The sequence below is a fragment of the Sinohyriopsis cumingii genome, chromosome 15 (assembly GCF_028554795.1).
Source record: "Sinohyriopsis cumingii isolate HCF-2022 chromosome 15, ASM2855479v2, whole genome shotgun sequence".
NCBI classification, from domain to species: Eukaryota; Metazoa; Mollusca; class Bivalvia; order Unionida; family Unionidae; genus Sinohyriopsis; species Sinohyriopsis cumingii.
The window spans coordinates 125,793,707-125,813,343 of NC_142975.1; the positions used below are offsets into that span (position 1 = coordinate 125,793,707).

General features: G+C 35.3%; 1 protein-coding gene across 5 annotated transcripts in view; it reads right to left on the minus strand.

Moving 5' to 3' along the window:
• Window positions 1-6,835: 6,835 nt before the first annotated feature.
• LOC149782702 (NADH dehydrogenase (ubiquinone) complex I, assembly factor 6-like) overlaps window positions 6,836-19,637 on the minus strand; it is a 38,262-nt gene continuing 25,460 nt past the window's right edge. For 4 of the 5 annotated variants that reach the window (XM_089934200.1, XM_089934198.1, XM_089934195.1 and 1 more), the window contains exons 7-9: window positions 17,241-17,342; window positions 11,793-11,849; window positions 9,041-9,280 (exon numbers count right to left, since the gene is read on the minus strand). In XM_089934200.1, the coding sequence (XP_089790326.1) occupies window positions 9,152-9,280; window positions 11,793-11,849; window positions 17,241-17,342 (288 nt within the window). In that variant the 3' untranslated portion in view covers window positions 9,041-9,151. Of the gene's footprint in view, window positions 7,937-9,040; window positions 9,281-11,792; window positions 11,850-17,240; window positions 17,343-19,637 lie in introns of those variants that run through there. The other variant, XM_089934196.1, reaches the window with a different exon arrangement.

The window sequence follows — 19,637 nt, forward strand, 5'->3', positions numbered from 1 at the left end:
TGGGGTATTGAAATCGATTCAAGAGGACCACGCTTATCTTGTGTATTATTTGTAAGAGTTGTAATATACAGCTCTACATAATTTTTACAAGCATGGCAGAGAGGTAATATACCGTATGTACGAATTTTCTTCTAGCGTAAATTGTTGAATTTTTAGTTTCTGCTCACGTGTACAGTATCCAGAGGCGTAGCTATGATATTTTGCGCCCGGGGACGAACTATAAAATTGGCGCCCAGCCCCCTCCCCGTTTAATCACATTTTTGAATATTACCCTTGTTTACTTATTATAATGTAACGTTGTAAGCCTCATTTTGGCGCCCCTGTACCTTGGCGCCCGGGGACATATGGATCCCCCTGCCCCACCCCACCCCGCTACGCCTATGACAGTATCTCATTATACGGTTATTTTGTTGTTGTTGTAAATATGGCATAATTTATCGTAATAAAATTTTTGCTGGTCTTTCTAGTTTAAAAAATTATTTTTCATTTGCTTTGTATGAATTATTAATTCGTTAAACAAAATGTATCCTTCATATAAAAAATGTCATTTTCATTGTATGAATTTTAATTCGTTGAACAAAATATGTTCTTCATATAAAACATGAAATACCTTAATATGAGAAAAAATTACTGACTGAAGAAAAAAAAACGTATGCCCTTTATATGGGCAATGGGATGTTTGTTATTAGGGCCGTGTTTGCAAGTGCATAAGTATAATTATAAATAAATAATATATAAGTAAACTCTCTTAAATTTGGCTAACATACTCTTTAATGTACGCGCATAATAATAACGGAGCATAAGTACGCTCATTGTCACTCATAACGGTGAAAAGTTCGTCGATTTCATCTTTACCTATCTTAGATATATCCATATGATTTATTTTATGCTTAGGTCCCTGGGGTCCCCTTTTTCTTCGCTGAATATAAACATTCTGCCATCAAAAGCGCACTGCCTTGATATACAATGTATGTATGCATGTATGCAAAGGTTTTAACGGCACATCAACACAATATTGTATATTTAGTGCTTTATTAGTTTATGTATCCCTCAAACGATATATAACGACACCCCTCCCCCCAACCGACGCATAAATGGGTAAAATCACGAAAGAAAGGTTAGGTTTAGATTCATCTTGAGTCTTGGATCAGCTCGAGTTGGCTTTGGTAATGTATCGTTTGGGAAGGTACTATCTTGGCACAAAAATCTACTTATGTTGCTGTGTCGTAAAACACAAAACAAACCCGCTATCTAATCATAACTCTTCAAAACAAAACAAACCAATATATAAACCCAACTCTAAAAACTCCAGTACCTTCGATGCAACAAGATAACCACGAGATACACCGCCAATTAAAAATGGTGCCTCCATGTCAAACTTGGAGGGGGGATTTGGACCCATTTTACATGTGAGACACCAAGTACAAGGGAGTGGGAATTACTAAAGAGATTCTCTTTTCAAGCCATTATCAGCTCTAGTGGAATCGTGTTTTTCCTGAAATAAACATGAAAGCTTGGTAACTTGTCGTTTTAATTGTCGATAAGGCTATTTACTTCATCGAAATGAATCATATATTATACTTGATATTATGTGCCCCTATAGCACGAAAGTTCCCCGTCTTGTATCGAAAGACGCAATAGTGAAGTTTGCAATCATGCAACAGACTATATTGTGATTTTAAAAAAAATATCTGGACGATTGTCATCCTGAAAGAGGATTTCCAGACAATGATCTTCGGGATACAAAACCAGTTACAGAATTCAAATTTCACAGCATGTGCATTTTGTGTCAAAACGTATACCAACAAATACTTTTTGCAAGAGCAAGTGATTGTGCTAAAGACAGCTAACAAACAAATTTTAATTAGTACGGTCAAGTATTGTATTTGTGGTGGAGATGTTGGACAGAGGATGATACTGAATGAAAGCTCTCTTCGAGGATGTTCCATCTTCAGTGTATTAAAATGAAACATGTGCTTGATCGGAACATGGCCTTGTGATGAATGTCCAAATCAAGTATTCCTGAAATGCTTTTAGAAATATGAAATTATAATAATTAGCTTTTTAGCTTGAACGATAACCAAATGATTGATTATATGTTTCTACTTATTATGTATCCATTTGTTTCTGTGTCTGTTTATTTGATGGATCTATTTGTTTATGAAAGAATAACAAAAGATAGTATAAATGTAAAGTTTTATTTGAAGAACTAATTGGGGAAAAGTCACAAATTCGGTCTAGTGCGGTTGGCATGCACAGCAGAATGTAATGTATCAGGATATCATTACACACAAAATGAGACATAATTATGTGGGAAGGACAATGTTGTTATCTGCCAGTTTGCATGGCTAGGGAATCAAAATGGTCGATATGGAAGCGCACACGTTTGGTGACGTCATGTGAAAAATTATATAGGGCGCATATATATATATATATATATATATATATATATATATATATATATATATATATCTGTGTGTGTGTGTGTGTAGTATGCATGTATGTGTGTGTGTTTGTGTGTATGTATGTATGTATGTATGTATGTATGTATGTAATTATGCCTATTGTCACGGATAGTAATAACCAAATAATACATTGTTTCAGATCCCGTGGTCCAGGTAATATGTAATCTCAGACTGTGATGCACAGGTAATATGTTGTCAAAGATCAAGAACTTACGATTAACTGAATTCCAAAATATGCTTTTAAAACAAATTGTTTAAAGAAATGCCCTAAATGCACATCTTCACTAACCAGATATCTAGCCAACAAAGTTTCAATAAATCTTCTGTGCAGTATGGGAAAGGAAGTGACAAGCTGAACTATCATAATTATGCCTATTTTTGACAAATTATAAAAAAAATGTCCCCATAGATGGATTTGGTAAAACAATTAAAACCTTTTTGCATATCTACACCATATCTAACCAACAAATTTTCAATAAAATCCTCTAAATTTCACTAATACCCCGTTTTTTTATTTTCTTCTTCAAGAAATGTTCCCCAAAATGGACCAGAAGAAAACTGAAACCGTATTATGCATAGACCATATATCAACTCCACAAAATTTAAATAAAATATTCCAACAATATAGGAAAAGAAAACAATTTTTCAACAAGTAATTTCTGAAAAATATGTGCCACCAGAAGAAAAAAAAACTAACTTTATCATGTATTAGCACCAACCACATATTAAAATTTCATTACAACCCTTCAAGCTATTTTTGGGGGAAGAAGTGATGACAAGCTTCGTCATGGATGGATATACAGACTAACATAGGCTTAATGTCAATATCCCCCCTCTTCACTAAATTGTGGGGATAAATCAAAATTATCATGGTTACTGAGTTAGTACAATTAAAACACCACACGATGATCTTCTTCCACAAGCCATACATGAACAATGAACATCCGGTGGATATGATATAATCTTCTTCCTCAAATCATACAGGAACAATGACCATCCGGTGGATATGATAGTCTACTTCCTCAAATCATACAGGAACAATGACCATCCTGTGGATATGATGTGATCTTCTTCCACAATCCATACATGAACAATGACCATAGGGTGGATATGATAGAGTCTTTTTGCTCGATCAAAACATGAATAATGACCATCCTGTGGATATGATGTGATCTTCCTCCACAATTCATACATGAACAATGACCATCCGGTGGATGTGATAGAATCTTCTTCCTCAAACCATACAGGAACAATGACCATCCTGTGGATATGATGTGATCTTCTTCCACAATTCATACATGAACAACGACCATCCGGTGGATATGATAGAATCTAATATCCTCAAACTATACATGAACAATGACCATCCAGTGGATATGATGTGATCTTCTTCCACAATCCATACATGAACAATGACCATCCGGTGGATATGATGTGATCTTCTTCCTCAATCCATACATGAACAATGACCATCCGGTGGATATGATAGAATCTTCTTCTGCAATCCATACATGAACAATGACCATCCGGTGGATATGATAGAATCTTGTTTCTCAATCCATACAGAAACCATGACCATCCTGTGGATATGATGTGATCTTCTTCCACAATCCATACATGAACAATAACCATCCTGTGGATATGATAGAATTGTCATCTTCAATCCATAAATGCACAATGACCATCCTGTGGATATGATAGGATCTTCTTCCTCAATCCATACATGAACAATGACCATCCTGTGGATACAATACACTCTAATATGAACACCTCCTTACTGCAGATGGATTTTTATAGTTCACATTTTCAGATATCCCCTCTGAAAACATTCATAAAACTGTCTTTTATATAGTGGACACTTAACATTTTCTAAAACAATCTTGTCAACAAAAATACATATAACAATAATCATGATCCAGCAAATGGACACATTTTTGCAAGGGAAGCAAATGTCCCTTGATCTGTGAATCCCCGTTTTTTCTGACAAATACCTGCTCAAACAACAATTGTCATTTTCCATTAGGTCTCAAACGTTCATTTAGCATTGATTTCATAAATCATATTATCTTACTTCAGTCAGATTGAAAATAGTACAGCTATAGTGATGGACACTCTACTCATGGAGTACAGCTATAGTGTTGGACACTCTACTCATGGAGTACAGCTATAGTGTTGGACAGACAGAGTACAGCTATAGTGTTAGACTCTCTACTGACAGTACAGCTATACTACTGGACACTATACTGACAGTACAGCTATAGTGTTGGATGCTATACTTACATTGTGCAGATATGGTGTTGGACACTACTGATTGAGTACAGCTATAGTGTTGCACACTCTACTGACAGTACAGTTATACTGTTAGATACAGTACAGTGTACATATATGGTGTTGGACACTACTGAGTGAGTACAGCTATATTGTTAGACACTACTGAGAGAGCACTGCTAAGTGTTTGACACTACTGACAGAGTACAGCTTTAGTGTTGGACACTCAACTGATCAAGTAGAGCTATAGCATTGGACACTGTACTGATAAAGTACAGCTACAGTGTTGGACACTACTTACAGAGTACAGCTAAAGTGTTGGACAATGCTAACAGTAAAGTTCTAGTGTTGGACACTACTGTCAGTACAGCTATAGTGTTGGACACTACTTACGGAGTAGAGCTATAGTGTTGGACACTACTGACAGTACAGCCAGTGTTGGACACTACTAACAGAGTACAGCTATAGTGACTGAGCACAGCTATAGTGTTTTACACTCTGCTTATAGAGTACAACTATTGTGAAGGACACTCTATGGATACAGTACATCTAAAGCATTGGACACTCTACTGAGTACAGCCATTAATGAAGGACATGTAAATATGTTATCAGTCAGTATGGATGACTAGATCCGGACCAAAGTGTGACTTATGTCAATCAAGGTATAATGTATACTGATAACTTCAGTCAGTAATACACATGACCTTGTCTACTTTTGACTCCAGTCAATTGGATTTTTGTATTTAAACATATTTAATTGCAAATAAAAGGAAAGCAAAAGGGTTCTTCCAATGTAGAATAGCTTTTCCTGTAACAAATACAAAAGAAATCACTGGATCAATTAGTATCACAAGGCCCATGTTCTTTGTTTTAATGTTACTAAATCTTTGCTTATAAAGGAAGATAAAAAGCTACAATGAATGAATAGTTCATATAAATGATGATAATTTTACATTTAGGTTTCCTTTTTGATGACACTATCAAGCATTGGAATTAAATAATATCACACAGACCTTTGACCTTTTGATAGGCTGTTTCAATTAACAGTTTGCAATTTTAATTTTAAAGTTATTTATTTAATAAACAGGGTTTAAAGTTCTAGTACATGCTACTGTATTTACATTTTCAATAAAATTCTTATTTAATTATTTTTGTGCATTATTTGTTGTGTTTCTACTTGATTCAGCGATGACCTGTACATCAAGGGCACTTGTCTATAAAGGTCAATTTTGTAAGGTTGCTTCATTACATAATATTGTAATATAACACTGTATGCTGGACTTGACCTTGTCCAAAACCAAGTTAATTTCTGCTCAACCTAATTGACTTTTTAAAAAAATTTGTTACTTAATTTTATGTCAACAACTAATACATAGTTAAATTATTCTCTATGTTTATGGGCTTAATATCAGGATCTTTATTAATAGAAGAAGTAAATATGTTGATTTACGTCAGGGTTTTGGACTTTCCTAAGTGAATTGTACAGGTTATGGTTTTGATTTTGTAAACATCAGGATCATTCTAAAAGTTTATCATCTATTAGGTAATGTATTGTTTTAGAAAATGCTAATTGTGACTAGAGGTTAAGTAGAGAAATATATAATCTTATAACTGGAGGACTTGGTCATTCATGCTTTAACATCTAGCACTTTTAAGTTGAATTATAGGTTGTGACCAGGAGTTTCGGGCTGGAATCTTGTTTGTTCAAATTATTGAATTTGAGTGATTATTTCTTCTGGAAATACAAAAAATGCTCTGATACAATTTTTGGATAGAGACATTCACTGGAATTTATAGTATATTCAAACCTGGAATGATATTTCTGTGATTCAACAAAAGACTGTTGACACATCAACACTTCAATAACTAGCACAAACACATCATTGACTTCAGTTCTGAGATATTTTCTGGACTTTTACTGAATTTTATTCAGGACGTTAAATTGCTAGGACTTGTGTCTGTATATCTTGTTTTTTGGGGGATTTAATTCGCAATACTGTAAGTACCATTTTTCTCATTTTCACTATGTATTCGAGAGAAATAAATATATTTGTTCAATTTTACAAAGGTTGTTGTCTTTTACTCTTTTCTGTTACTTATGTTCAGAGCATAGACTCGTCAAGGGGCTTGCCTAGGCCCTCTTGTGGGTCCAGGGCAAAATCCTATCTGGCAAGATGTTATGGTTTACATCCAGTAGTACCTATGTATTTTAGGTTGAAGTCTACTAATGCATACAATTTACCCATATGCTGGCTTCTTCTGAAAAATTATCTGAACCTTTCTTGCAATTATTTTCAGTCAATCAGTGACCATCTTTTTAAAATATGATATTTAATATAACACCAAACACAGACTGGTTCAGTTGCTCATAATCTGACTAGCTGCCAGGGACCTAAAATACAATGTCACTTTCAATGTAATTATTCACCGTCAACAACACTTTTCACTGAAACCTCCTGTAAAAGCAAAATTGTCATGTAATGTCTGTTTTCAGGATTTTGAGGAATTTATTTCTGTTGTAGAGTCTGTTGCAGTGAGAAATTTTAAAAAAAATCCATCAGAGAATCAAAAGTCTTTCTATGAGAATTCATCATATATACATACATAGAACAAAGCTTTTTGATTTTTCTGTTGACATGTAGTGCACAGGTTTAACTAAACCAAAACAAAGGGAGGTAATCCAGTATTATCACATAGGGTCCATGTCAATATACAATATTCAACATTTTTGCATTAAAAAACATAGTACTCAATGTCATAGAAATCCAGTAGTCCCTTTAAGTGTGAATGAGATCCAAAGTTTAATATATCAAAGGAAATGTTTCTTTGACCATTTGCATGACTGTATCCAAGGCAGGGAAAAATCAACCCCGTTTATTTTACCATTTGCATGACTGTATCCAAGGCAGAGAAAAATCAACCCAGTTTCTTTGACCATTGCATGACTGTATCCAAGGCAGGGAAAAATCAACAGTTTCTTTGACCAATTGCATGACTGTATCCAAGGCAGGGAAAAATCAACAGAGTTTCTTTGACCATTTGCATGACTGTATCCAAGGCAGGGAAAAATCAACCCAGTTTATTTCACCATTTGCATGACTGTATCCAAGGCAGGGAAAAATCTATCCAGTTTCTTTGACCATTTGCATGACTGTATCCAAGGCAGAGAAAAATCAACCCAGTTTCTTTGACCATTTGCATGACTGTATCCAAGGCAGAGAAAAATCAACCCAGTTTCTTTGACCATTGCATGACTGTATCCAAGGCAGGGGAAAATAAACAGTTTCTTTGACCATTTGCATGACTGTATCCAAGGCAGGGAAAAATCAACCCAGTTTCTTTGACCATCTGCATGACTGTATCCAAGGCAGAGAAAAATCAACTCATAATAGAATCAAACATCTGAGACAATGAAGGCAAATTATAGAAAACAGAAAAAAATTATGATAAATAAATTTTAAAGTTACAGAAGCAAAATACAACACCTAATAGACTGTGATCATCCAGCCTCATGGAGTGGGCTGGTGTTGTCTATGTAGGCAAACATGTTTTGACAAAAGAAACACAATTTCTTTTATAAAACTAAATTTTCATCCCTTGACTTTAATAATTGCAAACAAAGTTCCATTTTTGAAAGCTAGGAACTCTTAATCAAACAATTATGTGCTCCAGTTTATGACATAGGTTTCTGGTGCTGACATGTTTATAACATACATTACACAGCATTTTGATAAACAATCTCTGGATATCTCATTTTTAAATTCCAGTGTGACTAAAAATTGATACATAAATGTCTAAAATGTACACAACAGACAACTAATTTATAAAATTACAAACAAAGTTAGATAAAATGGCTTATAAAATGGTTGAGAAAGTGCATGTGCATGTTTTACCTGGGTTATGTCCCTTGGATGCATCTGCCGCTACAGGACACATACAACTAATTCGCTTCCGGTAGATCCTAACACTAATATCTGGCCAAATTTACTTCTTTGGTAAGATTGGCAAATCATACTTAAATATTCTGAATGATCTGTCCTAAATGAAACTGGTGAAACAAGGAAAATGATATGCAGTGTGTGTCGTTTTTTACAAAAATTTCCTTGTAGGTACCCATGGCAAAAATCCAGGGCAGTGTCAGGGATAAAATAAGAAGCCTAATAAAATATATTATTTAGCCGTCAGCAACCGTCATTTTTTTAAGTACAGTATTTAATACATACAGGTTTCACGAAATGGAAACATTTATATTTTTCATTGCATGTGAAAGCAACCTTTGCTAAGGGAAAAAAACTTTAAGAAATGTGTTGCACATATTCTTTTATTTAGCTAAATCTAATACAAACATGTAGATCATCAGGCTGTAGTATAAGCTATAAATATCATACAAATATTAATCTGAAACAAAGATAAGGACCTTAATATGTCCTCTTCATCTTCTGAATGAACAGTTGCCATGGTAACAAACCATTTTTCTTCTGTAAACTTTTATCAAAAATACTGAAATCAGCTAACTGTAACTTCTTCAAATACTGGTCACAAACCAACTGCAAAAAAAGAAAAAAGATTAAAAAAGAATCCCTCAAAAGGACTGGCACTCAATGAAAAGAAGTTCAAGAGACTCGCATTACTGTTTCTTGTGTCCTTTCATTCTTTTTAACTGCTAAGTTTTGAAACTTTCACTGACATTTTTTAGATACTCCAACAAATCGTTCACTAGAAACAGCAATAACATGATTTTTAAGTTGGTCACAACTGCCACCACACTGGCAGTCTCAATGTCACCATTTTAACATAGGACCAGACTACATATCATAAGAAAGCTTTAAAATGAAAACCCTATGCTGAATGGACTATCTATTCAGAAAAGGGTGATATATGAAGATTTTTAAATGTGCTGCCTTGACAAACAGACAAGCATGATTGCTACAGATTTTCGACATATCAATGAGGGGCTATTGTAAAATGAATTGCAATATCAGAATCAAAAATTTAAATGAAGGAAAGGATTATAATAAAGGGCTTCACAATAAAGAAAAATATTTGTGACAATTCAAATATTGGTATAATGAAGATGCTTAATATTTTAAGCACAACAATTATAAACTGTAATATAAAATGCTTTATATATTGTTTACATCCTGTATCACACCTACATTTATTTAATGTAAAAAAAAATCATACTTAAGCAGATAATACAGTAAAAACTGCTATGAGCAACCTTTGCTATGAGCAACCACCTGTCATTTCTGACCACAATCATAATGCATGGATCAACGATTTTATTATATAAACACTCTATTATGAGCGACCACCTGCTGAACCTGACCAGCGATCGTGATGTCTTGACAAAATATGCATTTCGACACTGCTACGAATGACTGCATCGCAAAAACGAGGATAAACATCCACCAATCTTTATTTAATGCCCGTAGAAATGACCACTCATACCATTCTAAATTTTAAAAAAAATAGGCTGGCTACTGATGTCTGATTCTTTTTATAGCTATGCCTATAGTGTTTTATAGTTTCTGTCATAAACCAGACTAAAGTATATGTAGATTATTTCCTAGTCTGGTTCCCTGCTTTGTATGCTCCCTGCGCTGTTCACCGCTCTATAGAGGTGAGCAAAGCAGGGAGCATACAAAGCAGGAACCAGACTAATTATTCCCGCACTTAGCCTGCTTCCTGGCCTTAATATAGGACCCAACATCCCTATCAACAACCGTAATGCGAGAACAGACAGACACCACTGACTTATAAGTAATCAATTGTTACAATGACTGCTTGATTAGTAATGATTGTTCTGATCAAAAACAAACATAAAAGGAATATTTCAAAAATAAAGGACTGTTGCTACTGGTGAGAGATGCTACAGTTCACAAACCAGGCTAATGTACATGTCATGAATTGCTGTTGTAGTGCCAAAGTTGACATAGTGGTCGCGTATATTGTTTGTCTATAGAGTTAATCCGTATTGAAGGGGGTGAATAAGGTCATTGTCTATTAAACCAGCAAGAGAGAATCGTTTGTGGGATTCAATTGACAGTGTTCAAGACTTGTGATGTTTGTTGTATTTCCCCCTGATGATAAGTGATTACATCTCAATCACAAAGCTCTGATTCAAGTGTATGTGACCATGTTACACACTTTGCTTATAGAGTTAATCCCTGTATGTCATCTCTGAACGAAGCTGTTGACTTTTGTCCCTGAGTAAATGGTTGTTTCTGGATAAGATAATTATTTCTTTTTATTTCATTAATTGTTAGATACGCAATGTACATGTTTAGATTTTTCATATTTTCCACAGCCCAGTCAAAACCATCTTTATGTTCAATATTACAATTGAGCACTAATAATTTTAACACCTAGAACCTTAATGACAATTGAAAAACCTCCAACTAAAAAGAAACAAATTTTAAAGCAGGAGAAAATAATTATTGTAACTGAAAGAAGTGAAAAAGAGCAGATCACTCACAAAAAAGCAGTTTAAACATTGGTATAACAAATTTAGGTTGTTACAAAGGAAAATGAGTACTTCAGAAATGATTTCATATGCTAAAATATGTGATCTTCAAATATAAATGTGATTTCATGTTTAAGGATAGAAGTATATCTTTATTGCTATATAATTTTGTTTGTAGATGAATGCATACAATATTTTAGCAAGAACTATTAATAAAAAATAGAATATATGTACAGTGATTGTGGTTATTTTTCTTGAAACTGTTTTGAAACTGGACCTTGGAAACTGTTTTTTTTTTTTTACAAATCTGCTATAAGAGACCACCCGTCTTGAGAGACTGCTTTTTGTTGGCAGAAAGGATGGTCTCTCATAACAGGTTTTACTGTACCAAAAGGTAAGAGAATTATAAAAATGACAGTGAAAATACTGGTATAAAGGTAAAAAAAATTATCAAAATGATGGAGAAATACAGTGGAGGAAATACAATGATTAAATCATGCCTAAACCTTAAGTACAACACTAATTGCAAAATTTAATTTAATTTGATTTAATTGGTAAAGTTGATAATCTTAGATTTATTACAAAAGACTTACTGAGTTGAGATAAATAGGTATGGCTTCTTTTGGGACATCTTTCTTCATATTTCTAGCCTGAAACAAAAAGAATAATAGAAGTAACAATGAGCTACATTTTCATGACTACTTATATCAAATGCTTAATAAAGGTAATTTGGCAAAAGCCTGTTCTTTAAAACCAAAACTTGTGTCCTACAATTTTACAGAAACCATATCTAGTCTCTACATATTCACACACACACACACACACACACACACACACACACACACACAAAATCTTGTACTTTTTGAGTCACAACTGAATTCCACTACATCAATACAACAGCTGTTTTAAAATATTATTGCAGAAAGTATCTTGTGCTGTATCTATAAAGGTATTAATGCATAAAGCCTGAAGGAGGAATAATGAAACATACTCATACTCAGGTTTTGGTAATTCCATCCAATTCTTTCCTCATACTCAAGCTTTGGTAATTCCATCCCATTCTTTCCACATATTCAGGCTTTGGTAATTCCATCCCATTCTTTCCTTATACTCAGGCTTTGGTAATTCCATCCCATTCTTTCCTTATAGTCAAGCTTTAGTGATTCCATCCCATTTTTTCCTCATACTCAGGCTTTGGTAATTCCATCCCATTCTTTCCTCATACTCAGGTTTTGGTAATTCCATCCCATTCTTTCCTCATACTCAAGATTTAGTGATTCCATCCCATTCTTTTCCCATACTCAGGCTTTGATAATTCCATTCCATTCTTTCCTCATACTCAGGTTTTGGTAATTCCATCCCATTCTTTCCTCATACTCAGGCTTTGGTAATTCCATCCAATTCTTTCATTATACTCAAGCTTTAGTAATTCCATCCCATTTTTTTTCTCATACTCAGGCTTTGGTAATTCCATCCCATTCTTTCCTCATACTCAGGTTTTCGTAATTCCATCCCATTCTTTCCTCATACCCAGGCTTTGGTAATTCCATCCCATTCTTTCCTCATACTCAGGCTTTGGTAATTCCATCCCATTCTTTCCTCATACCCAGGCTTTGGTAATTCCATCCCATTTTTTCCTCATACTCAGGCTTTGGTAATTCCATCCCATTCTTTCCTCATACTCAGGCTATGGTAATTCCAGCCCATTCTTTCCTCATACTCAGGCTTTGGTTTTTCCAGCCCATTCTTTCCTCATACTCAGGCTTTGGTAAGTCCATCCCATTTTTTCCCCATACTCAGACATTGGTAATTCCATCCCATTCTTTCCTCATACACAGGTTTTGGTAATTCCATCCCATTCTTTCCCCATACTCAGACTTTGTTAATTCCATCCCATTTTTGCCTCATACTCAGGCTCTGGTAATTCCATCCCATTCTTTCCTCATACTCAGACTTTGGTATTTCCAATCCATTCTTTCCTCATACTCAGGCTTTGGTAATTCCATCCCATTCTTTCCTCATACTCAGACTTTGGTATTTCCAATCCATTCTTTCCTCATACTCAGACTTTGGTATTTCCAATTCATTCTTTCCTCATGCTCAGGCTTTGGTAATTCCATCCCATTCTTTCCTCATACTCAGACTTTGGTAATTCCATCCCATTCTTTCCTCATACTCAGACTTTGGTATTTCCAATCCATTCTTTCCTCATTCAGTGCCAACAGTATGCATTTAGCTCATGCTCTGATGGTCAAGGTGCCCAAAATGTAAAAACTGACACCATGTTATCCTACGGTTTCTCCTTGAATGGATTCATATGCTCCAACTTTCTAGCTATTTCTCATCATTTATTCTTTCAGCAATTTGTTAAGATTATTTGATTTTACAAAATGTTCTTTTTTTAATACAGAATCTTTAAATGATTTTTTAATTTAAAAAAACTGATTACTGCCAATAAAGACCTGAATGACATTAGCACATGAATAACCAAGGTTTACACCAACTTCTGGCCATACTTCTGGTGCAAAAGTTTATATTTTTAATGCCTTGAACTTTTGAGTGCAAAACATTGGCTTCCCATTTGGACACAGCCAGGTGTCTTTGGGAAAAATGCAACAGCAACGGACTCCTTCGACTGAGAAAATGCACTGAACACGACCTTCTTATCAACAACACAGTATTTTGCATGCCCAACTGCAACAAGACATCTTGGATGCACTCGTGCTCCAAGCACTGGTATTGTATTGACATCAGTGTAAGGAGACGAGAAAAGCATGATGTCCAAATGATGAAGGCTATAAGAAGTGCAGAATGATGGACTGACCATAGACTCATAATCTCCAAGCTCAATATCGTGATCCAGAGAAACTCACTTTAATGGTTCAGCAATTCCATTATGGCATGCTTGCTCGTGTTGTGGATGACTATGAGTCATCTGAACCATTCCCAGACACCAATGGAGTCAAACCCTCTTCAGTATTATGTTGTCTGCCATGCTTACTGATGCCTTCAATGACTATGACACTGGGACTGACATCCAATAACAGGAATATGAGTAATCATGACTTCCTGTTTGCTGATGACTGTTCCCTGCATGCCAAATTTGAGTCTGACATGCAACACAGTATGGACCATTTCTCTGCAGTTTGTGACAATTTTGGTCTTGCAATCAGTACAAAGAAGACATGTGATACACCAACCTGATCCAGGAAAGCCTTACGTAGAGCCTACCATCACCGTAATTGGCAAAAACAATTGTGGCAGTTGACAAGTTTATCTATCTCTGAAACACACTGTCATGTGCAGTCCACATCAATAATGAAACCAATGCCAGTATTGCTAAAGCAGGTGTTGCCTTTGGCAAACTATGTTCAAATGTGTGGGAGTGCAGAGGTATCAGTCTACAAGAAAATCTTAAGATCTACAAAGCCACTGTTCTGCTGACCCCACTGATTTCTTACAAAATCTGGAAATTGTACAGAACGCCATGCCAAAAACTGAACCATTTTTACATGGGCTGCTTGAGGAAACGAATCAGACTAAGATGGCAAGACTGGGTCCCAAACACTGAGGTTGTCACATGAGCAGACATTCTTAGCATCCACACTCTACTGATGAAATCACAGTTGAGCTGGGCAGGCCATATCACCAGGATGTCAGAAGACAGTCTACCAAAGGAGTCTTTCTACAGCAAACTGAAGGAGGGAAAGTTATCTCAGGGTGGTCAAAAGAAATGCTTCAAAGATTCCCTCAGATCATCCTTGAAACACTTTAACATTGAACCCGAGTACTGGGAAGATCTCACACAGGATAGTGGGATCTCATCCATAGTGGAGCTAAAGATTTTGGATGAAGAAGAATTGGGAAGATCTCACACAGGATAGTGGAATCTCATCCATAAAACTGAAGCTAAAGATTCTGAATGGAGAAGAATTGCAGAGACAGTGCTGAAACATGAGCAATGTAAATCTCAGAACTGCTATTGATCAAGCAAATCCAATTTGATTTAAATTTGACAAAAGACCTTAAAAATTATATACTGTATAAACAAGGACTGAATTTTCTATAAAATCATCTTTTCTTGCAATTCATTGAACCAATCCCCAAACCTGTATTGATACAGGGGCTCAAATCGTTTTTTTAATATATAATACAAGGGACGACAATTTCTCATTTCAGCTGAGATTCAACAATTTTAACACCGTTTTCTAGTAGGGGTTTCTTCCGAATACTCCCACCCCATTTTTCATATTTGGACATTTAGGTTGGGGTGTGGGGTCATTGCAATTGCATATAAAAAATTTGCTGCCACCATGCAGTAGCGACATATAGTAGTCGCTTACCAGCAGGCATAGAAAATTTAAGCTTATGTTATTGACTTATTCCTGCATGAAATCAATAGGAAAATGATTTATTTTCTCAGAAATGGCAAGTATTATAATTTTTATGTCTTTAATCCACTGACAGACTAGACGAAACTACGGCATTGATGAAACCTGACCCAGTACTTGCCATTTGCATTACTAGTCACTTTTCAAATCTCAAAAGATGACATCGGAAGTCCATTAGTCATGTGATATCAACAACAAACTCCATTTTAATGTTGTTTTAGAGGAATTCAATTATCTTAAATCAAAGTAAGATACTTTTTGTAAAAACAAGCAATCTGGCCAGTCCGATTTATCAAGCAGAGAGCACGTGTCAACATGGTAGTCATGTGTTACAACAAAACTCCAGAAGTTGTTTTCTGAATATATAAATATGGAAAATTTTGTGTTCTTTCATTTTTGTATGTTTATTACAACCAGTATATGACATTCATTTAATATTATATTTAAAGTTTTCTCTACAATATTTGAAAATGTGGGGTAAATTTGCATACTTGTGCGACTAGCAATGCAAATCGTGAGTACCAGGTCACATTTCATCAATGCAGTAGTTTATCTTGTCTTTCAGCAGATTAAAGACATAACGATTTTAATACTCACAATTTCTGAGAAAACAAGTAATTTTCATATCCATTTCATGCATGTATCACTCGATCTAACAATTCTTAATGTTTACTAGGCCATCCGGTAAGCGGCTATGCATTGCCACTACAATGTTTGCCTCTTGTGATACTAGAGTGGTTTTCATACCCTCCATGTAAGGAAAGATATGGATATCGAGCTGACTTTGAAAATAAAAGTCTACTAGATGAATCAAATCCACTGAGCATTTGGATTGACTCCGCATATATGTTTATTGCAAGCACCCAAATGATGCATACTGCACCCTCTGAATAATCTGGTTAGAACTTGATAAATGTAACTCACAATCAGTTTAGTTACAACTCAATTACGTGATTGTTTCGGGTGCCAAGTGCTGGTGGAAAATTCTTGGGTTTTCCCGACTTTCATCAATGTTTGTGAAATTCTAGGACTTTTCACGGTTGGGATAAAATGTATAATTTCTCCTGATGTTTGCCCGATTTCCCTATAGCATGGAAACCCTGACATTTAATACTCTCTGTACTTGGCCATGACCAAAAATTCACTGAATTGTGTTTTGATATTAAGCTGCGTTGTACTTAATAGGATCTAGATGGCCATCTACACGCTTGATGAATAATTCTGTACATATGAAAACGTGTTACAGTCTATACAAGGAACTATATACACATGCATGCTTGTCAGTCACACCATCATGTCTGAATTACATTGTGACAATTACCATCTGCAGAAAATGTTGTGCTGCACTGGTCAGATAACACACTGGCTAGTCCTGCTGACTGCATATCACCATACAAGTGCAATGTTTTTCATACTGTTACCATTTCCAGGTGTCAGTGACCTAAATTGGCCAGTTATAATACTACACCTTGCAATGGTTTGTGTTATGACTGCATATTATAATCTCACAGGGTAATGTTTGTTACAGTGCATTACTTCCTATCTCCAGATACTAGTGACCTACAGAGAACAGTTTACATATGACACATTGTACTGGCTTATCCTGGTGTCTCTGTTATAGAGTAATGTCTGTAACAGTGTGTTACTTACTGTTAGCAGATGATGGTGTGCCACACTGGCAAGATCAAACACTAAATCTTTCAGTTGCTTCTCTTGCTGACCACGTATCACAGACTCCTCTGACACTCCATGCTAAAATAGAAAAGTGATAGAAAAACTATAAAAAGTCCATTGTTACTGCTGAGGTGTGCATCCATATCTAATACATCAACTGTACAGCAGACAAGAGTTTAAAAGAAGTCTGACAATCACTCATCAGGCTCAGGCTGACAATCCCCTGGTCCTGCCCCAAAAGAAATAAACCTTTTTGTAAATACTGTTACAAGCCATGGAAAGCTATCTCCCTTGGTTTGCCTGCTTGATATCACATAAGGTGTTTAGTGACACATGCGTGCTCGATATCACATAAGGTGTTTAGTGACACATGCGTGCTAGATATCACATAAGGTGTTTAGTGACACATGCCTGCTTGATATCACATAAGGTTTTTAGTGACACATGCCTGCTAGATATCACATAAGGTTTTTAGTGACACATGCCTGCTAGATGTCACATAAGGTGTTTATTGACACATGCCTGCTAGATGTCACATAAAGTACTTATTGACACATGCCTGCTTTGATGTTGCGTAAGGTGTTTATTGACACATGCCAGTATTAGGGACTATATGGCAATCCTGTTGAAACAAAATCTGTAAAATGCAGATACTTTCTTGAAAACAAATATGTAACTTAAAATCCCTTGCAGCACAGAGTTGATCTTGAATGAAAATTATACTAATGCATCTTCTAGATACAGCCACCACAGCCATTATGAAAATCATTTCCTGGCTACTGCATGTAACTGGATGGAATATAAACATGGAGGTTTCATTACTTGTTATAATACACTGTTAGTTCTATATAAAATCAGTGCCAATCTAACCTCTGAAAGTACTGCCTTGATGACCATCCATAAATCTTTTTAAGGCTACATCTTCCAAACAGATGGTCTCATCAGTATGGAGTTTTCATTAAATACAATAACAATATGTAGCTAGTCCTGAAACAATTGGTGCTGATCTAAACTCCAACACCAAAACCATTATCACTGACATACTAAAAATTTTTTGCATTGCTACACCTCTTGAAATAAAGGTTGCAATGATGTGGGATTTTCAATAAAACAGGATTCTCAATATGTAACTGGTCTAGAGTGCAAATGAGGCAGATATGACAACCACCATGATTGCACATTTGTGAACGAGTTTGAAAACCTGACCTACTAGACACTGGGGTCATATTTAAGGTCACTGATTATATTTTTGTACTTCACAGAGTTTTATGAATACATTAACTTGTACATATACAAATTAATTTTGTTAATATATCAATTTTTACTGTTTTCAATAAACTTGATGTCAGCCTGTAATTTAACACTGCAATTGTTAAATGCCTTAAATCAAATTTTAACTGAAATGGCTTCTGGTTGTGATAACAAAAACATGTACAATATGAACAAATTATTTTAAAAACCCAGCTTGTGGATACATCTGAAGAATACCTTAAAAGATGCCAGTTTAATATCATAGTTCTTTTTGATGAAAACAAATCTGATGAGTAAAATGTGTTTTTTTTAAAATAATATTTGCCGTGTTGTAATACACTTGGAAGTACATCCATTACCTCACAAATCTAGTCATCCCAAGGTAATTCATTTCCCCCCATAATAATAACACAAATCTAGTCATCCCAAGGTAATTCATTTTCCCCCATAATAATAACACAAATCTAGTCATCCTAAGGTAATTCATTTCCCCCCATAATAATAACACAAAGGGTGCCACATTAGGAACAATAAAATCAAAAGGTGTCATGTTAGAATCAAGAAAACAAATTCTTTTGCCAAGTGTAAAATAAAAAAGTGACAAGTCAGAATAAATAAAACAACAGGTGCTGTATCAGAATAAAGTTGTTGTTGTTGTTGTTGTAGGGTTTAACGCCATTTTTCAGCACAAGATAGGCTATACATGGCGGCCAGTATTAATGGTGGAGGAAGAACCTGGAAAAACCCTGGAAAGAACCACCAACCCATGAGAAGCTCCTGGCAAGCTTTCTCACATACCCACATTGGCTGAATTCGAGACTCAAACCCACACAGACAGAGGTGAGATGTTAGTGATCCGTAACGGAAAGAGCTTTACACCACTCAGCTACACTTGCCACCCCCCCCAATAAAGTAAACAGGTGCTGTATCAAAACAAAGTAAACAGGTGCTATATCCGGATAAAGTAAACAACAGGTGTTGTATGAGAATAAATAAAACAATGGGTGCTGTAAAATAACAAAGGAAACAACAGGAGCTGTTTGAAACTAAATAATGGGTGCCATATCAGAACAAAGTAAACAACAGGAGCCGTATGCGAATAAATAAAACAATGGGTGCTAT